The 26,317-nt window shown below is 35.4% G+C and overlaps 1 protein-coding gene across 1 annotated transcript in view; it reads left to right on the forward strand.

Annotated features, from left to right (window-relative positions):
- LOC150102982 (aconitate hydratase, mitochondrial-like) overlaps window positions 1-26,317 on the forward strand; it is a 451,613-nt gene that overhangs the window by 362,639 nt on the left and 62,657 nt on the right. The window contains exon 17 of the mRNA XM_090398314.1: window positions 11,260-11,465. Coding sequence (XP_090254440.1) covers window positions 11,260-11,465 — 206 coding nt within the window. The remainder of the gene's footprint in view (window positions 1-11,259; window positions 11,466-26,317) is intronic.

The following is a 26,317-nucleotide window of genomic DNA, read 5'->3' on the forward strand; positions in this document are numbered from 1 at the left end:
CAAGTGGTACAACAGATTATTGTACAGTGTAATGAATATCATTTACCATAATGTCATGCTTTTATTGATTAAGTGGTACAACAGATTATTGTACAGTGTAATGAATATCATTTACCATAATGTCATGCTTTTATTGATTATGAGAAAGTCTTTGATTCAGTAAAAAACTTGTGCAATACTTAAAGCATTACAAAACCAACAAATGGCAGAGCCATACATCAGGTCCATCAAATCAGCATATACCAACAGCAATTCATTTCAATGGAAACATCTCTACTATTAAAATACAGAGAGGTATAAGACAGGGTGACACAATATCTCCAAAATTATTCATAGCTTGCCTAGAAGAAATAGTCAAATTTCTTGATTGGGAAGGGAAAGGTCTGAAGATAAATGAAAGATATTTAAGCCATTTATGCTTTGCAGATGACATAGTTATCTTTGCTTCAACTGCACATGAATTACAGTTTTGATGAATTATTATAAAAAAAATTCATACTCTATTCCATGAACTCCAAATTGCTAGCAAAACAGCTGGCCTAAAGATAAACCTAAAGAAGACCCAAGTTATGTTCAGTAGCATGTCCAACCAGAAATAATAAAAATCAATAATGAAGAAAATAAACAAGTAGATCATTATATATACTTAGGACAACAGATATCAATGAAACAAAATATCATGGACAAAATTAAAAGATGCATGATGCATGGATGAAAAGCATTTTGAAAATTACATCCAATATTCAAAAGCTAACTACCATTATGCCTGAAGAGAAAGGTTTTCGACCAATATTTTTCCTATGTTGACATATTGCTGTGAAACATGGACACTGAATGCAACAGAAATTCAAAAATTAAAAATAATGCAATTTATTATGGAAAGCAGTATGCTTGGTCTCTTAAGACTGGATCACAAAAGGAATATGTGGATAAGAAATCAAACCAAAGTCCCTGACATCATAGGAAGAGTGAAACACCTGTAGTGGCAACGGGTTGGGCACATTGCTCGCAGAAAAGATCAACGATGGACAAAGAAGTACTGGATTGGATTCCATGAAAGGAAAAACTATCATGACCCCAACCTAAATCATTTTGGATTGATCATATCATCAGATTTGCAGGAGTGACATGGAAAAGGAGAGCTATGGACAGACAGCTTTTGAGTAATCTAGCTAACACCTTCATCAAGCAGCAAATTGACAATGGCTCATGATGATATAATATTAGAGAAAGAAAAGTGAAGTCATAGCACACTGCATTTATCATCATCAGATTTCTGACATAGTCTCATGGGGTGTACAGGAGCTTATGATAGTATACTACATGAAAGTTACATTATTACTGACTTCTTATCAGCAATTTACCCCTAGCCTGTTATTTATCAACATTCCAATATTATCAGATCTTAGGCACTTTTTACTGTATCAATCCACCTACATCTTGGTCTTCCTCTGGGTCTTTTTCCGGTCATCTTGACAAAGAACACTTGTTTAGCTAATCTTTCCTCTCTCATTCTGTTTGAGTGCCCATACTACCTGAGATTAACCCTGCTAACATATTCCTGAATACTAACAGTGGCAAGTTCTTTCCTAATATCTGTGTTTTTAATATGATACTGCCATTGATACCATCTTTTCCTTTAGTTATACACAGTGATCAGCATTCGTTTCAGTCGAATTATGGAGACTACAACCGTGTTAGAAATAATTACTTTAATTTCCTAATGTTTCAGCTGTCATATTAAGGTCATCATCTGGAGTATACACGTATATGTACAGAGATAATCTATGTTACATTTCAATTAGTATGCCAAAGAGACAATGATTTGGTCAACTGTTATTCTACTGGCCTGACATCTGGTAGGGAAAAGGAAAAAAAAAAACTATATTCTATTTATAACATCATCAGAGAATTTTGCTTTTGCTGTAATAAAACTATCTATATGAATTTGTTCTCTGGTGATGTTATAAAGAGAATATAACTTTGATGTCATTTTTTTTCACTAGAGGTCAGGCCAGTAGAATGATGGTTGATTAAATCATTATTTCTTTGGAACACTGTTTGAAATATGATATACCTTATCTCTGTATACATGTGTGTGTGTGTGCGCACGCCTGCTCCAGGTAATGGAGCAGGCATGCGCACACTTGGCGTGTCCATCACTTTATATGGCTGTCAAAACATCATCAAATTCCTGATATGTACCCTCAAGGGGTGTACAGGATATGATAGTACTACATGAAAAACTTATGTCATCACTAACTTCCTATCTATAATTTTCCTCCAAATCAATCTGCTACCTGTCAAGACTCCAACGTTATCAGATCTTATAGCTCTATCTTCTAAAGCACTTTTTACTGTATCAATCCACCTATATTGTGGTCTTCATCTGGGTCTTAATCCTGCCCTGGCAAAAAACACTTGTTTTGCTAATCTTTCCTTCCCCGTTCTGTTTAAGTGACCATACCACATGAGATTAGCACTGTTAACCTGGATGCTAGCAATGTTAAGTTCTTGCCTCATATCCTCATTTTTAATATGATATTGCCATTGCCACTGATGCAATCTGTTCAAGCCTCTAATCTTTCTCAGGATTCTCATATATGCGGTCCCTAGTCTTTGGTCAAGTGTTTTATTTCTAACCCAGCTCTCAGATCCATAAGTTAAAATTGGTTTAAATACTGTCCTGTATACAGCTAATTTAGTGTTTTGACTAATTTCTCTCTTATTCCATATAAATTTATTTAGTTGACTTCTTACTGTTATAAAGAGTTAAATATCTGTAGCCATTTGTTATAAAAAGAGATTATTTATTAATTAATTATTATCAATCTTCATTTGTTATGAGATTTTCTCTATAATGATTATTTCTATTTCTGAGTGTTTTATATATATATATGCACAAGGGTTCAATTCCGATTGGTAATTGAACTTATTGAGGTAACTGTTTCTTTCAGAATCCGAAAGATCACTGACTCAAGACCAAATACAAAATATACGCTAATAATAAGTTTAGTTTAATCCTTTATCCAAGTGTGAGCAAACAAAGTTTGCACCTGAAAGTATCTTCAGGACTTGGGTAAGGTAGTGCAACACCAGGAAACTCGTTGCAAAGGTGGAGAAAGCTCTCATCACTTCTATCTCAGTATCTCCCATAATGCAAAGCACATCTCCTTGCGGATATGTGTAATGCTATGCATTAAGGCAAGGGCCACTACTCATACCGGTTTCGACCTTTTTTGAGGTCTCGTCAGTGGGAGCCAGGCCCAGTAGTGGAGATACAAAGGCAGAAGCAATGAGAGGTCATTCTAACCTATAGGAGTTGCCAAAGGGTGTGCAACCTTATTATTAAATTACTCTGGATTCAGAGAAAGATGTTGAGAGTTTATTTTTCACTTGGTTAGACTATAATAAATTTAGTTTAATCCTTTATCCAAGTGTGAGCTTTCTCCACCTTTGCAACGAGTTGCCTGGTGTTGCACTACCTTACCCCAGTCCTGAAGATACTTTCAGGTGCAAACTTTGTTTGCTCACACTTGGATAAAGGATTAAATTAAACTTATTATAGTCTAACCAAGTGAAAAATAAACTCTCAACATCTTTTTCTGAATCCGGAGTAATTTAATAATAAGGTTACACACCCTTTAGCAACTCCTATAGGTTAGGATGACCTCTCATTGCTTCTGCCTTTGTATCTCCACTCCTGGGCCTGGCTCCCACTGACGAGACCTCAGTAAAGGTCGAAACCGATATGGGTAGTGGCCCTTGTCTTAATGCATAGCATTACACATATCCGCAAGGAGATATGCTTTGCATTATGGGAGATACTGAGATAGAAGTGATGAGAGCTTTCTCCACCTTTGCAACGAGTTGCCTGGTGTTGCACTACCTTACCCAAGTCCTGAAGATACTTTCAGGTGCAAACTTTGTTTGCTCACACTTGGATAAAGGATTAAACTAAACTGATTATAGTTTAACCAAGTGAAAAATAAACTCTCAACAAAATATACGCATTTTATAAAACAAAAACAATATTTACACTTCAAATAAAATTACACAACTAACTACAAAATTAACTGGATCCAAGGCCTTTTAAAATAAACTTACACTTTAGAGATCACCCATTCTCTGACTCATTCTATTACTGGTTTGTTTAACATATACTAAATCATGTCTATCTACTAGATCAGTGTTTCCCAAACTGTGATCTGCAATTAATTCAAAGGGGGTCTGCAGGATAGTTTATTTTCATTAAACTTTATCTTATCATGTTGCTCACACCTGTTGTTCACACTTGGCCTAATTGATATGTTCATGTTCTTCCGAATATCTCCATTTATAACAGTATTGCATTGTCATAAATGACCCATTTAGTGTTGTTGTAAAATTGTAATTTATTACTTCACTTTATGATATGCAAAATATAAAAAAATTCCATTTTGGATTTTATGAGGGCCGCAGTGAATTAACATTCACTACAGGGGGTTTGCGACATCAAAAAAGATTGGGAAACACTGTACTAGACTAAACACCTTGTTTACACAATAACAAAATGTTCATAGTCAGTTTCTTTGTTAAGGTCTTTTTCCGAAAATAAAAGAATCTTCTTTTGCCTAGAATCCTTTCTCATCACCCTTATGTAGCACACATTATTCCTCCTGACTTTGAAGTATAGATATTCTGAATTCTCCGAAGTATAAGTACTCTTACCTCATGCAGTTCAATTTTGTTAATTTTTGTACCAGCAAAAGGTTTCTTCTACTGCTTTATTTAAGTTGCTAAATTCTGTCTCCTTTTCCAGTAGAAATAACAGATAGATCCGGCGTCCTTAAGACAGATGAAATTTTCTAGTCAGCATTTCCTCGAACATTCCTATAGAACGTCGATTGCAATATTTTCTTTTATTTACCAATACTTATTTACAGTCTTAACTCCTCCACTTTAAAGACTCACAGTTCTATGATTCCTTTTCAGAAGCTTCTATTAATATTCCTCCCACTGTCACATACAACTAAATAAACTTCGTAAGAACAAAATTCCTCCGTCTGCATTCATAAATTTCCATTAGCTCTCCCTTGTTTTTCCTCCGTTACCTTGATACTGAATGCTCCCTCTGTCAGCTGTCAATCACCCATCAAACTCCTCGGTGAGCATACGCACTCCATGAAAGTAGCAAGCAAGAAGTTAGGTATGACTGACTGACATGTTGTCCCTGTTATCATTACGAGAATGTCTTTACAAAACACAGCACTTAATAATTTTAAACCACAATAAAATTTCCAAAAGTAACAAAACTGTCCAAATCCAGTAAGTACATGATTTTTTTTAAATGCTTCCTTTTCATTTTGACAAAATAACATCAATAACAGGCACATCACAAGTGCCGACAATACATATTATGAAACCAAAACTAATAATATACTAACATAAACAATTTGCAAAAATATTCATAATTTTAAATTGACTGTTTTTACACTACCATACTAGCTTTGTTGATTCTGTTTATTTAAATATTTAATTTACCATCTTCACTAAAAATCGTGCCTAAGTAGCTGAAATGTTTTACTTGTGCTATAGGTTCTATTCACAATGCAGAATATTTTCAACACTTATGCCTATTTTCATTGTCTTTGTCTTGTTATTGCTGACCTTCATGCCATATCTATTACAACAGTTATTCAATTTAGTCAGGGAATCTTGCAGACTTGTAGCAGATTTATTTAGAAGTATAACATCATCTGCATAAAGCATTGGTTCTTACCCTTTTCGAAGTCACGGAACACTTTTGATTATAAGAAAAATTTGGGGAACACCAAAAGCATTAGGGCCATAAAACTAACAATAAACATATGCATGGACTTGCCTTTTATAAAAATGGAACTTATTTTAATACGATACTTGAGCTTGTTGGCTTTTGCAGGTTTCAGCAATGTGAGGTCTAATCTCTTTGTCTATATTAGGATGTCTTTCAGGTATTTATATGAGTTAATATTGAGAATCTGAGCTCACACAAATATGATATTGAAAACTGTAACAAAATTTTGAGTGCTCTTTTAGAGAGAGCTGGGTATTCGGCTTGGACAGAAATACAAAATTCCTCAAGATTTATTTCAGAGATTTCATTTTTCCGTTAACAAGGTAACTAATTGTTCTACTTGTAACGAAAATTCACAACTCGATGTATTAACTGTGCAAAATGGATTTCGTATCCAGTTATAATTGTGTGTATTTAAGGAAGGAAAGTAACTTGAAATCTTTTCTTCCAATACTGTTAATTATTCTGTTATAACGGAAATAATTCCCTCTACATTTTTATCCAAAGTAGCCAATTACGCTCAGAACTGTGTCATGTGACATCTTTCACCAGTGGAACACTTGTAACCAGGTCACGGAACACCAGTCAAGAACCACTGGCATAAAGTAAAGAACTGAGATTAACATCTCCAATTTCGATATCAGGTTTAATACCACTTTCCTTCATAATGTGATCCATATAGATAATAAATAACAGAGGGTATAATGTACATCTTTGTCTGACAAGATTTAACATAAAACCGTCTTCCTGTTCTTCCTTCAATTCTAACTGTTGAATTACAACTCAAATAAAGACTAAATATTGCTTGATATAATGCTCCATTGACACCATACAACTATAGCATTTTGAATAGCTTTTCTTTTGGCACCTGTTATATGCCTTTTCCAGATCTGCAAAACTTAAATACAGATCTTTGTTATATTCCCATGATTTCTCAACTACTGTCATAAAGTGAAAATCTGATCCTGACAATTCTATTTGACCTGAATCCAGCTTTTTCTTCACCAAGCTTCCCTTCCACAATCCACTCAACCGTTTCTCAGTATACTTGCATAAATCTTACCAGTGAACACTCAGTAGGGAACACACTATAATTCTCACATTCAGTTTGATTTCCCTTTTTATATATGGGTATTATGAGAGCTCTACTCCAGTCACGTAGGAATCTGTCCCTCTGTCCAGCCTTTCTGAACTATTCAGTGCAGCCACTCTAAGATTTTCATCCCTCCATACTTGAGCATTTCTGGGCACAGTAGTGCCCAGATCTGGGCACCAGGGTTTCTTCTTGATGGGGAGGAGGTAGAGAGGATCCAGAGGTGAGTGACCAAGATGATAGCTGGTCTATGGAATGAACCTTACGAGAACAGGTTGAAGATCTGTGAGTTACAGAAATTGGTTGATAGGCTGAAAAGGTGTGATATGATTGCGACATTCAAATTATTGAGGGGTTTTTACAAGATTAGTTCAGAGGAAACTTTTCAGAACAGGTCTAGTGGTGGGAGAACTAGGAGCCATCCATGGAAACCGAGCAAGAGTGTAGTTAGCAAGGATGTTAGAACTAGGTTTTTTCTTGGAGAGTGGTGAATGAGTGGAACAATCTGCCAGAGTGTGTTGTGGGTGCCATGACTGTGAAGGAGTTCAAAGCAAAGTATGATAGATACTGTGCGAATAGTGATTAGCTCTTGACATGATGTGTAGTTTTTCCCTTGATGAGTCTATGGACTCCTTGAAGTTGCCTGTAATAATAATAATATCATCTACTCCCACTGCTTTTTCACATTTCAGGCTTTTGATGACTTTTTTTACTTCAAGTATCAAAATATATTCCTGATTTCATACCTGTTGAGATTTTTTTACTATTGTGCTGTCACTGATTGTTTCTTTTAGCAATTTTTCAAAATAATTATTCCATACATCAAGGATATCTTTTTCATCAGTTTTCATATCATCTTTATCATCTCTAATTCTTTTTACAGAACCTTTTCTTCCATTTCTGAGCATTTTTTAGACAGCCTCCAGAATATCTTGCCACCTTCTTGCTATTTATTTTTTATGTTCTTACCGATGTCTTCCAATGACTTTTGTTTAGCTAGTTTTACACAGTGTTTGGCTTTCTTCCATTTGTGTCTGTATTTTCTAAGTGCACAAGCTAACTTATTTGCCAGGAACTTTTCATATGCTTGCTTCAAAAGTCTTTCTTGAAAGGTCGAAACATTGGGGAAAAAAAATAATTATTTCTAACGCAGTTTTAGTCTCCATAATCTGTCTGAAATGAATACCATCTGTTCAGCCCCCTATTCTTTCTCAGGACTCTCACATCTGTGGTCCTCCAGTCTTTTGTCAAGAGTTTTATTTCTAGCCCAGCTCTCAGATCAATAAGCTAAAATTGGTTTGAACACTCTTGTAAACAGCTAATTTAGTGTATTGACTAATTTCTTTCTTATTCCATATAAATTTATTGTTGACTTCTTACTACACCAGCATTGCTAATTCTGCTGTCTATTTCCAAATATAATTTGCCATCTTTACTAAAAATGCCTAAATATAGCTGAAAAGTTTTATTTGTTCTCTAGGTTTTCTATTCAGGATGCAGTTGATGTTTTTAATCTTTCTGTCCATTTTCAATGTCTTTGTCCTTTTGTTGCCGATATTCATACCAAATGTATTACAACAGTTATTCAGTTTGGTCAGGAAATTTTGCATACTTGTGTCCTTGATTTATTTAGGAGTAGAACATCATAAAGTAAAAAGCTGAGATTAGCATCTCCAATTTTGATATCACGTTTAGTACCACTTTCGTTCATAATGTGATCCATATATATTATTAATTATAGTGGAGATAATATACACCCTTGTCGCACACCTGACGTAACATCAAACCATCTTCTTGTACCCCCTTCAATTCTGACTGCTGATTTACAACTCAAATAGAGACTATGCTTGATATAATGTCCCATTTACCATATGACCAGTGTTTTGAACAGCTTTCCTCTTGGTCATATGCCTTTTCTAGATATACAAAACGTAAATACAGATCCTTGTTGTATTCCCATGATTTATTAATTATTTGTCATAAATTAAAAATCTGATCCTGACAACGTCTGCTTGGCCTGAACCAAGCTTATTCTTCTCCAAGCTTCTCTGTCACAATTTTTCTTAGTCTTATAGAAGTATTCTTATTTTTCTTAGTCTTAGATTTATAGAAGTATCAAGAATACTTCTATAAATCTTACCAGGAATACTCACCAATGAAATTCCTCTGTAATTCTCACATTGTTTTATTCCGTTTTTTATAGATAGGTACTATGAGCACTCTACTCCAATCATCTGGAAGTTGAACCTCTAACCAGGCTTCTGAATTATGCAGTGTAGCCACTGTAAAACTTGTGTACCTACATATTTTAGCATTTCTGGTCAAATATCACCTATTCTAGCTGCCTTTCCACATTTTAGATTTGTGATAGCTTTTTCTATTTGAAGTACATATATATTCAAGATGTATATGTAATTGATGTATGGGTAATTAAAGTAATTACCCATACATCAAGAATATCTATATCATTAGTTCTCATGTCCCCTTTACTATCTCTTATTCCTTTTACAATACTTTTTCAGTAGTCTCCAGAATATTTTGCCACCTTCCTGATGTTTATTTTCTGTATTCTTACCAAAGTCTTCCCATGACTTTTGTTTAGCTAATTGTACACAAGTATGAAGGGCGAAAATTTTGGAAAAAATTGGTTAGGACTCGCATTCAGAAATGGGTTGACAGAAAATCTCTACTTTGCAATGAACAACATGGGTTTACTAAAGGAAGGTCATGTTTTAAACTTCCTGAGTCTGCCATTGAGTTCTGAGTTTTAGTTTTCTTTCTTTGCAGATTACCTCACCATATGCTCTGGCTGAAAAAAAAAGTTTTCATTAAGGTTTGCTGCTGTATCTCCAAAGTTTGTTTCATGCTTCCAAACTCTCTGTTTTTCTTGAATAATATTTATGTATTTGAGTCTACAGTTCACATCTGATAATGTTCAATTTTGATTCTTTTCAAATCTTTCCTACATACCCTTCTTTTCAATATGAAGTTCAATTTTATCCTGCTCAACACTAAATGGCGATCACTTCCTATTTCAAATCGTCTGTATACTGTTGCGCCATGAATCGGTGGGAAAACATTACTAGTGACAATAACATAGTCAATGAGATTTTCTTATAATACCTTGCATATTTTCTCCATGTGAATTTGTGCACATTTTTATGTGCACAAATGTCTTATGTTTTATGTCTTAGTAATAACTAGTCCATGTCCTAAGGAGAAATCTGGCAGGTACGTACCATTATTATTAGCTTTGTTCTTTTCTCTGAATTTTCTCAAAATATTCTTATATGTCTGGTAATCATTTCCTACTCTGCTGTTCAGATCTCCAACAAGGACCAACTTTTCCTTTTTCATTGTGTCAGTTCCCTTCTCTAATGCCTCGAAAAATTCCTCCACTTCTTCCTTAGTAGAACCTTCAATCTGGTATACTTATCCAATTCTTTTGTTGATGGTGCCAATCTTGATCTCTATTGATGTTGAGTTGAGGTTTTGTTACAGTAGCTGACGTTTTTGCTATTTGTCCTGATTCCCTGACTAAGGCATCAGGTCGAAAGCCTTGGTTGGTTCTTCACATTCCCCAGAAGGCTATGTGGAGGTCTCCTCCCAGTTATCCAGCCTTGACTCTTAAGCAGCCCCTTAAATTTGTTAATTTGTTAATAATTTAATACTTGAAAGAAACTAGCATGATAAGACTAATAAATATAGTTTTTGTCCCTTTTTATATTAGAATTATTTTAATGTTATATTCATTATATCATTATATAAGGAAAGCAAATGAAATTCTGCATTTGCTTTCCTTATATTAAAAGAAATTACATTCATAGATCAGTGTAAGCACTTGACCTTGTTTGAATTTTGTATCATTAGTATATAGTTCTGTATCATACTGCTGTTGCTATATCCTATAAATGATTTAAAAGTGTGCACTATTGAGGATAATTGCATCTATCTTAAATCATTTAAAATTAAATTTTCTTTAATTGTTTTTTTTTGTTGTTGTTTGTTTTAAATTTTTTTTAATTTAACAATTTCTTTAATTGTAAAAATGAATAGCATTTCAGAGATGAAAATGCTATCATTTTCATCTCTGATGAGGATTATGGTACATAATAATACATTGTAGTTTGACTTTAAATGACTCATATATATAATATAAATCTCTCATATATATATATATGGAGCAATTCTACAACCATTATAAACTGCATAACTTGGCTATCTGTCTCTAAATGTTATGTGAAACATAACATACAGGTTACCTGTTAATATACAGGTAATATATATTTAAAATATCATGTTTTTATTTACATAACTTCTCTTTTTTCATTTTTTTTTATATTTTCTTTAGGAGAAAAATTTAAGCTGGATAATCCTTTTGGTGATGAGCTACCAAAGAAGGGTTTTGATCCTGGTGAGGATACTTATCAGCCACCCCCATCTGATGGTTCTGGAATTGCTGTAGATGTTGATCCCAAAAGTCAAAGATTGCAGCTTTTGCAACCCTTTGATCGATGGGATAAAAAAGATCTGACTGATCTTGTGATCCTTATTAAGGTATGACTTGCTTGAATATGAGATGAATAATTAATATAATCAAAAATCCAGATCTTCAAGCATAAAAAATGCTATAAATACATTCAGCCCACACCACAGTGAACACAGGTATAATGAAATATTGAAAAGTTGTTTACAGTACTCTTTAGCTGTACTATACTAATTATAACTCAATATTACAAACAATGGGCATTTCAAAAATTCACAGTAATGAACTATATAGTACACTGCATTTACTAGCAGAGACAATATTACCCCCTCTCTTTTCTCTAAAATTGTACATTGACTCAACAAAGATTCGGTTTAAACTAAATCTATCCATTCCAACTCAGCCATATTCAATTGTTACTGTCATCATAACTAATGTGATCACATTTTGGAAGGGATAGCAGGTATTCTACCAACATACCGATGATTTTCATTGGCATTTGAAAACTTCTGCTCAAAAAGCAGTTTGATTTTGAAGTGATATGAAAGATCTCATTAAAAAAAAAAACTAACAGTGAAGTACCACATAAAAGTGTAATGTTTGCCTAGAATGAATTCAGTGTCTGTGCTCTTACCATAAAGGTAAAAATCTGCAATGGATGGATGTCAGGATGGGAAGTAATAATTCTGTAACTAGAACTATTCCCTAAGGCCATTCTGTCCTTAACTCATCATAAGATTTAATGGAATAAATACAACACAAATAATTATACACACATATTTAATCTATCATATATTTCATCTGTCACTGAGACATGTCAGGAAAACAATATTAAAATTGCAAAAACAAAGCCTAAAGTTCTATGTTGGGTGGAAGGACTAAGAATTAAAGTTTCTCAAGTCTTGGAAAGTTTATTACAACCATATTTATTAAGATTGTTTTTTTTTTCTTTAAAGTTTGTATTTGTTGTGGTGAAGCATAGTAATTTTCTTCCAATTGATTTTGCGCAAGATATCCAAGGCATTGTTAGCTAGACCTGACTCATACTAATGGAGCTAGATGTATTTCTTATGTTCTAGGTGGATGTTTGCAGATCTCTCAGTTCAACCATAATATATAAGTTGCAAGATCAAGGAACTTTGTAAACACCTGAAACAGAGAGAGGAGGTAAAGAATTCTTCGGAGAGCCAGCTTCAGATGAAATTTGAATGCAGTGCAGAGATCTGCATGTGTGTTTGTAGTGGAGGGGGGGACCTCCCAGTGATGGTACTGGCCCCTTTCATTCTTCCTCTTTTCTTGGCTTTACTTCTCTTGAGTCTTTTTTTACTATCCTTTCATCCAGACCATCATCTCTGGGATCCAACGTCTTACCGCTGTGTTTGCCATGTGGTGCGACCCATGGACATCTGGAAAGGTGAGGAGCTTGGTAGACTTGCACTGTTTTGATCTCAGTTTCAGCAAGACGGGTGGTCCTGGGTGCTGGCCAGGATCAATTGGTTATTGGGCTTAACTGTGTTAGGGACCCTGAAATGTTTAAGGTAAAGAATTTATACTCGGGGGGGGGGGGGGGGTATTCAGAACCAGAACTCCCCACCTACCACAGAGCCACATATGGATGCCTGCCTGCTCACTTGCAAGCAATGACTGCACTTGGGAGTGGAACATCAGAGCTATCATGGATACTGTACCAGTAGCAAACAAGCCTTGAATCCTGACCCTAGACCATGGAGGTGAGACTTACTGTAACACTGCTGACCATTGCAGGCAAGGGGCAGCAGTGTTGCAAGGATCTCCCAAAATTTAAGAAATTACATTCTGGTGATAACCTTGTGGAAACACCATGTCAGTGACATTCCAAGAAACTACTGAGAGCAACATCAATGAGTGGAATACCAATCGCAGAAACACCTCATAAAACACTCAAGTCTTATAACAGGAGTGATATCAGAATGGGATATCCTTGATGTTTCTGATGAGGAGATATGTTCAGAGCTTAAAAATCAGGTAGTGATAGGTATGAGGCTCATTCTGATACACAAGGATGGTCACCTGGTTCCAATCAGGATTATCATTCTTACTTTTGATACACCTAAGCCTCCAACATCATAAAAGCAGGGTATCTCAACTGTCCTGTTAGAGCATACAAATTCACTAAGATGCTTTAAATGTCAGAAATATGGGCATGCCCAAACTGCCTGTCATGGTTCTACCATCTGTGCCCAATGTAGTAATAAAGAATAGGATAACAAATCTTGCTCTGTCAAAAAAAGCTAAATGTGTCGACTGTCAGGGAGATCAAGAAGCTTACTTTCATGCATGTCAGAAGTGGAAAGATGAAAAAGAAATACCAGAAATTAAAACAGAACAGAATGTATCATATTGGGATGCAACAAAGATTGTAGACATGTATGTCTATTCCACCATCTGATAATTTCACCATACCTGAACTTTATGATTGCAAGTGCTTCTCTGTTGAGTGCATCGGTTGGATGACATATGGTTTTACTGCAGAGACAACTCCATGTTTGATGAGAAACCACTTGACAAAAGAATTATGGCAAAGATATCACTTAAAGATAAACCACCAGGCATCCCCACATAAAAAATGGATACTTAGGTACCTACTGAAATTAAATTAAACTTGCCAGCTGACCCTTGACACATCAGATGTATTGAATATTTTACCAGAGGAAGAGATGGACACTAGCTGTCCATACTTCCCAAAAACAATTGATATATGAACCTGACAAAGGTAAGCCCTCAACCTCCAAAAATCAGACAAATCTATAAAGCCAAAACAACAGAAAAATTTTTACAATGTAACTGTCATGGATTTCCCCAGAATATCGATGATATCAAGATTTTGCTTCAGAAACACAAACGTTACTGTTTCTCTCTGCAGGAAAGAAACTTAATACCCAATGAGAACCCTAACTTAAGGATTTTCACCATTGTACTCAAGGACAGAATTGGAAGTGTTTTTGTGCATGGAGTAGCTATCCTAGTGGGCAGCCATAATTCCTTTTCATCATGTCCAGCTTATAATATTATTGGGAAGCAGTAGCGATTTGCCTGTCCATGAATTTCTTATTACAGTATGTTCAATTTATTTACTACCGAGTGATGAGTTAAATGAAATCAATCTTGATAACTTTATCTTGCAACTGCCTGAATCCATACTTATTATGGCTGATTTTAATGGTCAAAATATTCTGTAGGGTGGAGACAACATAAATAGATGAGTTGAAATCATTGAATGAATCCTTGACAATATAATGATCTCTCTCTCTTTTGAATAATAGATTCAATATTTTCTTCCATACATCTACCTGCTCATATTCTGCAACTGATTTTACAATCTGTTCCCCCTTCCGTTCTTTCACTGCACACATGGGATGTCGAAGGGAACATATATTATTATTATTATTTGGTAACATCCATGGAGTCCCACTCAACCAGCATGATATCTTCATAATAAGGTTTGAAGTTATTTGCACTATCTGCACTTGGGATGCGTTCCACTCACTAACAACTCTCCACATAAAAAATCTATTCCTCACACCCTTCTTTACCACATCTCTATACAATTTCCAGGGATGGCCTCTCATTCTTCCCATCTTAACGTCCACTCTTTATAATTTCTTCTTTAGTAATCTCATAGAATCCCTTAACTGACTTGAAGGTCTCTATCGTATCTCCTCTTTTCCTGCCATGTACCAACCTCTGTAATCCACATTCAATCAAGTGCTCTTCATAATAACACTCCAGAGTACTGATATCACTTTGGCTATTCATCTTTGGACCCTCTCTAGTGCTTCCACATCACAATGAAAAACTAAGTGATTAAATCTGAACACAATATGTGGTCTGATCAATGCCTTATATAGATGCACCACCACTACCTCCTTATCCCTACACCATATGTAGGGATAAGGAGGTAACGTGTGATGTACCCTCAGAACTTCAGTTCACTGTCCACCGTCACTCCAAGATCCTTGCATTTATTAACATTAAAACTGCTTGTCCAAGCGCTAAAAGTCTATTCAAATTTTCTTGTAGAGAATTAACATCAGCACTATTCCTGATAATCCTCCTAACTTTGCATCATCATCGGCAAACATTTGAAGATCCCCAATCAGTCCACATGAAATATCATTAACAAACAAGTTTAACAGTAGGGCCCAAGAACAAAGCCCTGAGGCACTACACTGGTCATCTTCCTTTTCTGAGACAGCTGCATCATACATAACTTGCTAATATCATTCAGAGAGTCAATCTTCGATCCATCTAACCAATATACTATATATTCCTATCCTCTCCAGTTTGTATACCAACTTATCATATGATAATCTATCAGACGCTTTTGCAAATTGCAAGAATATCGTGCTGTATATGATTCTCTCTTATCCAAAACATTTGTCACCTTATAAAACACAAGCAGATTGCTAAAACAAGACCTGCCCTTCACAACCCAATCCTATATTTTATTTTTAACCAATTTTTCCAACCCAAGTGTTGCAACAAGAAGTAGCGGTGTATTTGAATGGTGTTACAAGAAGTGTTTTGTTTTTCCTGAATTATATTGTGTAGATTTGTATTATAGTACTTTTGTATGATAGCCAGATGGGATATAATCATTTCTGTGGCATTGTGGCTTGAAAAGTGTTTGCTTCAGTTTTTATCTTGATTAATGTGTAAGTGCTTGTTAGCATTACAAAAATGGTGGCCGGAGCAGTAAAGAAGCATATGCCAGCAATGCGGAAGGTCTCAACCCAGAGATCAAATTTTTCCTTGGACTTTTTTGCAGTGGACAAGATGCAACAATTGTTTTTTATATGCATCCAAAAACATTAAAGATTTATTGATGGAGTTAGATGGAATGATAAAAAGGAACATATTATAGTATGTTAGAAGTGGGATGAAAGGCTAAGACATTCTAAAAATGAGAATATGTTACCAGGAAGAATCAGGAAATTGATCAGAGTGCTTCTGATGGTAATAATAGAAGTGATGTGGAAGAGCTTATGTCGAAGTTTAAAGAACAACATAACTGGTGTAAATGACAAGGAAGTTAATAAGAAGCAGCAAATATCTCAGGATGATAGGGTTGCTTTTTATGGTGACTCAATCACTAAATGTGTAAAAGATAAAGTGCACAAGACATGTTTTACAGGTGGTACAATGAAAAGAATATCAGATGCTTTGTATAGAAGGAAGGAAGGAACAGATGTCAGGAAGTGATGAATAATAGTGTCATTGGGAAAATGGTTTGTTGCTCAGATATGACAGTAGTGAACTGAGAAGGAGAGCAATGATACTGAATGACAAAATGGCTGAATTGTGTCAGGCAGAGTGTGTTCATTTTGTGAATGTATGGAATGAATTCGAAGGAAAGTTAGAATGGTTCAATGCTAATGGTATGTATTTGAATGGCTTTGGTGTTGGTCGTTTGGAGTGATTGTTGTTTAATAAGAGGGCACAGAGTCTATACAAAATTATTATTATTATTATGGGCTACTCCAAGGAGTCCGTAGACTCATCTAGGGAGGCCATAAACATCATGTCAGGAACTATCATACTTTGCTTTGAAGTCATTCACAGTCATGGCATCCACAACAGACTCCTGCTATCTATTCCACTCATTCACTACTCTCCAAGCAAAAAACTGATTATAACACCCTTGTTAACTACACTCTTTCTCATTTTCTATGGATGACCTCTTAGTTCTCCCACCACCAGACCTGTTCTGAAAAATTTCCTCTGAATCAATCTTGTAAAAACCCCACAGAAATTTGTATGTCTCAATCATATCACCCCCTTTTCCGCCTATCAACCAGTTTCTGTAACCCAGAAATCTTCAACACCTGTTCTGGTAAGGCCCATTCCATAGAACTGCTACCATCTTGGTCACTTGCCTTTGAATCCTCTCTGCCTCCTCCTCATCAAGAAGAAACCCTGGCTCCCATTGCAGTAGTCAAGTGGGGTCGTATCAGGGTTCAATAAAGAGGAACGATAACCTGCTGGTCTTTGCTCGTCAAAATATTCTTCAGTAAGCAAGTAATCTGATGAACTGCTTTAGCCACTTTTGCTATGTGCCCCTCCCCCCAGAGTTTAACTTCCTATCCACTAACACTCCTGAGTTTATGGCTTCATCAATTTCCTGGAGTACAGTTCCACTAATGTGGCATACAGCTAGTAATCTTTTCACCCCAAAATGCATAACCTTATGCTTTGTCACATTAAAACTGACCCATTCTTCTTTGCCGAGTCTGCCAATCTATTCAAATCATGCTGAATTTGACATCATCTGTATTAGCTATTGCTATATCCAACTTTGCATCATTGGCAAATAACTGAACAGTTCCTCTAGATCCTTTCCTATATCATTAATGTACAAATTAAACAGTAGTAGTCCTAGAACAGAACCCTGTGGCACACCACTAGTCACAGGCATTCTTTTGGACTAGTGGTGTGCCACAGGGCACACCACTAGTCCAAAAATTACTAAAGAAAAAATTTTAGTAATTTTTTCTTTAATTACTCTGTTTAAAGAAATTTAAAACATTTCTGAATTTTTTAAATTCAGAAATTTAAAAAATTTCTGAAAAAAGTTTTCAGATTTTTTCAGAAAAAATTACTCTGTTATTTTTCCATCAACCACCCTCCTATCCATCTCACCAAGCCTATATCCATCCCCGTGTGCTGCAGTTTACTGATTAGAATTCCATGTGGTATCCTGTCAAAGACCTTTGCAAAGTCCAGCAATATCAATGTAAACCCATCTCCACTTACCCATTCCTGTATTTTGCTCTTGACCAACTTCTCCAATACTTTGACAACAACTCATGATATGCTAACTAGTTGGCAATTTGCTACATCAGGTCTTGGAGCCTCCTTTATGCAATGGAACTATTTTCCCCTCATTCCACCTTTCCCTCAGGACTAACCCAGAGTTGAGACTTAGATTAAACAATATGGACAAGGGCACTGACAGTTTTTTTGAAACTGTAAAACTATGTTCCCATAGTTGAAATAATTACCTGTCCTCCACTCATGGAGTCTATTTGCTGATACATATTATCTCCATCACCTTTTCCACCTCCTGGTCTATAGCAGCATCCAACTGTATATTTTGTTCTGCTGGCCTCTATCTCACACCATATAGCCTCAAAAGCTCTATTTTCACTGTCCTGTAGTTGAACTTCTACTCTCTTTGGTTGCAGTTCATCAGCTATCATCAATAACACTCCCCCTTCCCCCATTCTTTTCTCTCTGTCCTCCTGGAACACACTGTACCCTTCACATTCTATCCCACTAACTATATCATCTTCTGTTAGCCGTGTCTCACTAATGCCAGTAACCTGTGGCCAGGATGAAATAAAGTGCAAAAGCCCCTCAGGCCCACTGCTATCCTGATGTTTATACTAACTATCCCATTCTGGTTTGTTACCAGTGGTACTAACTTAGGCATATTGTACACATTCTTACACTCAACATCCCCCCCCCCCCTTTCAAAGAAAAAAAAGAAAGCTCTAGTTTCCCTGATTCTGCACATCCACTTTCACTTCATTCAACAACACTTTTTCCAGTTTTCAAGCACCAGATCCATTCAGGTGATGTAAACCATCCTTATATGAGTCCTTTTGCCAGTCAAACTCACCCCACAAAAAAATTTAATACTTCAGACACACACACACAGTATGTGATGTAGTAGGATTATTAGCCAACTCTGCCTTATGGTTACTCTCCCCATGCCAGTTTCAAGTCTCAGTAAAGGAGGAGGGGTTGGGCATGGAGCTAATCATCCTTTCCCATAAAAATTTCCTAATGATGGAAATCGAGAGCCCAAGTTATCCAGTATACTAGATGTTGGGTGTGTGATGACCTGCAGGATCCCAGATGACTGCTATTTAAGTTGGCAAGAGGATAATGCATGAATCAAGTCTGAATAGCAAAGCCTGCAGGAACTTTGAAACATATGAGGCCATTGACTTCGCCTGAACAAAAACAACAATTCCAACATGGAGTGTTAGAATGTGTTTGATTTCTAAGACTGATGTGTTAGGAGAACATTATGATAATATTTGAGGCCAGTATGAATACATGTGGACCTAACTGGTAGAAAAAAAAAATTTATTCAACACTCCACTAGTTTAATGAACTATAGGAAGTGAACTACACCCTCCTTCCAAAAAAGAAACAGAACTTTTGATAGAAAATAAAACACAGGCCAATTATAATTATTCAAATCATTTATTTCAATCAATATACTCTCCCTCAGCTTCGATACAGCATTTGACACGATCAATTAATTCGTTAAATTAGTTTTTTATATCGGTTTTTGGGATACTGTTGAGGGTCGTGGTTACTGCCGCTTGAACGTTTTCATTGGTGTCTGTCGCTTTCCTTTCATCGGCAAATGAAGTCGGGCAAAGAGAAAGAAGTCACAGGGTGCTAAATCCGGCGAGTGATCCAATACACGAACTTGATTTTTACTCAAAAACTGTCTCACAATGTTCGAACAATGAGGCGGTGCATTATTGTGCAAAAGTGACCAGCTGCCTGCATCACGATATTCATGTCGTATGCGACGAATTCTCACTATCAATCACTTCAAAACTTTGAGATAAAACTCGCCATTGACCGTTTGGCCAGGTGGAACGAATTCTTTGTGGATAATGCCCTTGGAATCGTAGAAACAAATCAGAATTGTCTATACTTTTGACTTCTCCAAGTGACTTTTTTTCGGATGCCCCCTCTTCTGGTAGTCTCCACTCAGCACTCTGGTGCTTTGTTTCAGGCTTATACTCAAACCACGTTTCATAACCAGCAACGATTGTTTCAAGGAAGTTTGAGTCCTTACAAGCGGTTTTAATGAGGTTCTTGCAGTGTTCAATTTGATGCATTTTTTGGTCGTCGGTCAACTTGTGGGGAACAAATCGCGAATTCAATTTACGAAGGCCCAAACGCTCGGTCAAAATGTTGTTCACAGTTGATTTTGGAATCCCGAATTCATCTTCAATCAATCTCATGGACGATTTCGGGTTTTCTTTGATGAAATCACGCACTTTGTTGGATGTTAACTTCTCTCAGTTCAGTTTTTGGACGGCCCGGCTTTTTGTCATCCTCAAGCTTCTCACGACCGCTTCGAAATCACTTAAACCACTCGTAAACTGAGTACTGGATAAGCATTCATCACCGTATACTTTTTGAAGCATTTGATGCAATTCAGTAAAACTTTTACTAAGTTTAACACAAAAATCAATCGCAGCTCTCTGTTTGAAACTCATTTTCTGACCGTTCGTCAAAACACTGTCGCTCTTGGCACTATAACTCGGCTTCTAATGAAACAAATGTCATAAACAGTTGACACAACACTAATGAAGGTTGCCGCTTTCGACAACAAAAAGTTACAACAGGTGGCACCACTAGTTTCTTCTATTTTCAAAAAGTTCGGTTTCTTTTTGAACAGAGGGTGTATGGTGTCATCTATGGGAAGTGAACTATGGTTCACTTCCCATAGATGACACAGTGAATTATATAAACAGTTAGCTACAAGCAGTTGATGAAAACTGCATTAAATATCTGAATAAAGATTAACAATGAAAATTGTACATGTTCTTTGTTGCATCCTGATGATTAGTGATATTATGCAATCTCCAGAGGTCTGTGTGAGTGAGAATTTTTATGAGATAAGACCAGACCTGATGTAATATCATGCCTTGTTTTTTGTTGCATTGCTCTGTTTTTTTTTTAACATCTCAGATGACTCTTCAAAAACTCTGGAATAGAAATTTTAATCCAGTTAGATCATTTCAGTGCATTGCCACAGTACTCTTGGTGTTTAGTTTCTATTGTGTGTTTGTACTGCTAATCCTGATTTGTGGTCTCTATGTCCTTAAAGGTGTTTCTGACATGCATATCGCTCTCTCTAACCTTGCCTGGCTGTCCTTAGATAACATATTCTATGTATTCGAGTGATTTTATAAACCCCCAGGTTTTTTTAAGTGGAGGATATGTAGGTCTTGGAAGCCTAAGAACACTTAAAATCTTGGGTAGTGGAAAAAAAGTAACTATATTCCCTTGCTGATGCAATATTTTTGATCTCTTGTCTGTGACTGACTGAATGTAGGGGAGAAGTACAACTCCTATGGTGTTTGATTTCTAATCCTCTGTAATCTTGTTTTTCATGTTTGTTTGGTAGCTTAGAAAGTTGTTTCAAGATATTATTAACTAATGTTTTATTATAGTCATTCTTTGGTAGAATGGAACTGAAGTATTCTAATTTTTGATTTCTTTTTTTCTGTATGGCTGGAAATCTTGTACATTCTGTCTCATAGAGTTCTTCCAAAAATAGTTCTTGTCCAAAATATTAAAAAACACACATCAGTTCAATAAAAAAAATAGCCATGATATTACATCAAGTGTGGTCTTCTTTCATAAAGAATCTGATGCAAACAGACCTTGAGAGCTTGCTTTGTATCACTAATCATCAGGATGCAACATAGAATATGCATGATTTTCATTGCTAGTTTACATTCATATCTTTAATAAGGTTTTCGTCATCTGCTTGTAGTTTATTGTTTATATAATTCACTATTTTCTCTTGAGGAAGTGAATCATAGTTGTTCACGAATCTAGTAATGTCGAATCAAAATTTTTTTTTAAAAGTTCATAAAATTTATACACAGGCTAGTAGATTATTGCTTATTTTATTGCTTACAGATTATAGAATTATCTGTATATATATTGCTTATACAGAAATTCAGTCACCTTATTAGTTGTCATCAGCCTTCTTTTTCATTTCCTGGAGATCCTCATAAGACAGTTATTAACATTTCAGCCTCTTTCTGCTGAAGAATTAAATTCACTTTCTAAAGGTCTGAATTTTGCAGTAGAACCAAAAGTTATTCCAGTACTGGAATTTTGTTGGCAATTGACAAAGTTCTACGTGATGTTTTTCAGATGTAACTAACTGCCTTTGTTTTCAAATAGTGCAAATTTTTTTTCAAGTCCAAGTTCTTAACTTTGAGTTTGTCTTACTCAGAAATGAAGGCCTTACTATCTCTACAGAGGAACACTGATTTTATTATTATTAGGGCAGATAATGGGAAATCTTTATGTAGTAGTTCAAGATCAAAATGAATACTACAGAAAGTTAACTTTATTGCTATGATTATTTCACATATCATCCCCTTACCAATGAGCCTACAGTACCCAGTAAATAAATCACACATATCGATAATGTCTTCCTGGGATGAAGAAACCAAGAAGAAACTTAAATCTGTCATAGGCATTCTCCTTCCAAAATTCCACAAAGCAAATATTTCATTTCGTCATAGGGTAGACTGCTTTGGCTTTCCTTGCTATAAATTTGCTGAACACCTTTCTAAATTACTTGTAGCATTCACAGGAAAGTACTCTTCATTTATCAAGTACTCTGATGTTTTAAGGATACTTGTGACATAAAGACTGAATAACATAAGCACGTAAACACAAGAAAGATATTTAATTAACCAAGTATTTCAGTCTGGAAATAGCAGACCATCTTCAGTGGCACTACAAGAACAGTTTTAAAAATTACAAGGTGGCATACTAACAATAGATCATTTAAAAATAGAACAAGCCGCATGATGTTATATCACTATTAAAGGGAATATTATTAAGCAGAGACATGATTGAAATAAAGATATTAATTAGTAATATTAAATAACATAAAATTAATATGAATTAATGAGTTATCCTGATTAGACTTTCCAGATTTTTGATATAGATATACAGTCATTCCAATTCAGGTTAGAACGTGGAGTAAGGCCTCTACGCTTTCTTTGAATAAACGTTCAAATTTATAACGGGATCTATGTAAGAGGCAAGTTTTTGACCAAAGGATGTTGTGGTTAGTTTCAATCCCGTGCTGAGCCAATCCAGATTTTTTAGGTTTGTTGTGATGAATGGAGGATTGATGTTCTTGGATTCTTTTTTCAAGAGAACGTCCAGTTTGTCCAAAATAGGAGAGATCACAGTTGCAGGGAATTTGATAAACTCCAGGAAGAGACATAGTTGAGCGTTTGTCTTTAGGAGAAGGAAAATGGGAAGATAATAGACTCCTTACCTTCTTTTTTTAAACAGTATCAATTCATTACATCATTGTATAAAGTTTACTATGGAAATGGAAGAAAACAACCAGTGATCTTTTATAGACATTCTCCTCATCTGGTCACCTTCAAATACTCTTACAACTACAGTTTACAGGAAACCAACATTCACAGGTCGTTATATTCTTAAAGAATCAGCCCATCACCCTTGTCAAAAAACAGGAATCATAAAATGTCTAATCAGAAGAGCCAAAACTAATTGTTCTACTTCTAATTTTCTACAGAAAGAATTTTCTAGTATCCAACAACACATGAAACTCAATGGCTTTTCCAAAAAGGGTGCTCAACATCTTCTCAATTCTTATAATCCACCACAAAACAACAAAGATTCAATACGTCGAGTTCCGATTCCATACATCTCTGGGATTTCAGAACCTATCGCAAGAATTCTGAAGAAATATGAGTTAATAGCTACGTATTCACCTATTAACAAATTATCTTTCCATTTTCCTTCTCCTAAAGACAAACGCTCAACTATGTCTCTTCCTGGAGTTTATCAAATTCCCTGCAACTGTGATCTCTCCTATTTTGGACAAACTGGACGTTCTCTTGAAAAAAGAATCCAAGAACATCAATCCTCCATTCATCACAACAAACCTAAAAAATCTGGATTGGCTCAGCACGGGATTGAAACTAACCACAACATCCTTTGTTCAAAAACTCGCCTCTTACTTAGATCTCGTTATAAATTTGAACGTTTATTCAAAGAAAGCGTAGAGGCCTTACTCCATCCTCCTAACCTAAATCGGAATGATTGTATATCTGTATCAAAAATCTGGTAAAGTCTAATCAGGATAACTCATTAATTCATATTAATTTTGTTATTTAATGTTATTAATTAATATCTTTATTTCAATCATGTCTCTGCTTAAAAATATTCCCTTTAATACTTAGTGATATAACATCATGCGGCTTGTTCTATTTTTAAATGATCTATTGTTAGTATTCTACCTTGTATTTTTTTTTTTAAACTGTTCTTGTAGTGCCACTGAAGATGGTTTGCTATTTCCAGACCGAAATAGTTGGTTAATTAAATATCTTTCTTGTGTTTACGTGCTTATATTATCAAGTATAGTTCTCATTTCAAATTCCATCACTCTACTTGAAATTGTCTGCCATTCAATATGCTTATTCTTATGTTGAATGTTATATCTATTCCTTTCATTCACTGAATACAACTAACATCTTATAATTTTTATTAAACAGAACCTCACCTGTTTGTCTTTCTCATCTTTCTAATAACAACACAATAACACGGTCTCCTCTCTAATTCTTATTCAGTTCCACCTCTTTTTCATTAATACTTCTTTGGCTGATGGCGGCTGTTTTCAGTCCTGCTGATGATGAGCTTGGGTTTTTTTCCCCAGTAGTTTGACTTTTCATTGGTTACCCTGGTGTCCTGAAAACACCATTTGTGTCTTATTTAACTTGGTGACATCCCAGATAACATGACATTTCATCATGTTGTATGATAATTATGATTATGGTTTTAGCCAGTACAGAATACCATGTGGTCAGCTAAGTCTGAAACTGCCAGCCCATCCTCATTCATTTATTATCAGGGTAGATACCTATTGATAGGTCATAAGGCTTACCATGAGAAGGCAAGAATTGGAGATTAGGTCAGAAGCCTCAGTTACTTCTCCACATTTCTTAAAGACCTCCCCTCTCTCTTTCTCTCTACCCTTTATCAAACCATGTGTTCTCTTTTCTGTGCAAATAATTTTATGTTAGACTTCCTACAGCATTGCTCCTAATAGTTGTATTTTGTGATTTAATTGCAAGATAATTCAGTTTATCATGAAGATCCAGGTGTTTTCTGTAGTTTGTTATCAGTGATGGATTAAGCTGGCTCTGGGGCCTAAAATAATAATAAACTGTAGCTTTCACTACAGTTTTATTATTATCATTTTTGAATTTGAAGTTCAGATGTTGGATAAGGCCTCTTTTATTAACCAATTTTAATGCCAGTCTGCTCCAGTCCTTTTTCTTTTTTCTGAACTCAGGGTTCCTGGTGTCGACCAGGTCTGACACCTGCTTGATCTGCCTCTGTTTGTCATAGCACATCATATCATTATACTGGTTTCACTATTTTGTGTCTACCATACTATGATATTAGTTGTGTCTGCCATCTTTCAAACAGGAAAGTCAAAGTCAGCTGCTGTTTTCATCCAATGAAAATAGTGACTGAATGTCACACACACACACACACACATATATATATATTTCACAAGAGAACTATAGGATTAGTGATGGAATAGGAACAGTGAACCATATCAAAGGTAAGGGACCTATAACTGTCTCCTAAATAAATATAATTTAATTTCAGATGTAATTGCTGAGGAAGTTGAAAAGACTGTGTTCAAATATAAAATGAATGTTGGACATTTTTGAGTATTTTTTTCTGATACTGAACTATTGGTACAGAAATAACACTAATGAACTAAGCAATTCTGATAAAATTTTACTGAGTTCAAAAGAGATTTCTTGGAATGAGTAAGATGTCCTATGAAATATTCACTACAAACAGATTTCATACATCGCTCGCTACAGCCTTTATCACTCATGTTACTACAAAACCACATTGATTTATCCAATTTCTTTGAACTAATTCTGTTTAATATTCCTTCTCACTTTTTCAGTTCTCACCCCCCCCCCCAAATTGTTTTTGGTAATTCTAATTTAAGTCATGTAATTTTAAACTCAAGGTGCTTATTTTGATGATTATATCTCAAATGTATTTTAGAACCCACTCTTATCCATTATCT

This window comes from Typopeltis vanoorti, chromosome 9 (genome assembly GCF_054136105.1).
Source record: "Typopeltis vanoorti isolate ZY-2024b chromosome 9, IOZ_Tvanoo_1.0, whole genome shotgun sequence".
NCBI classification, from domain to species: Eukaryota; Metazoa; Arthropoda; class Arachnida; order Uropygi; family Thelyphonidae; genus Typopeltis; species Typopeltis vanoorti.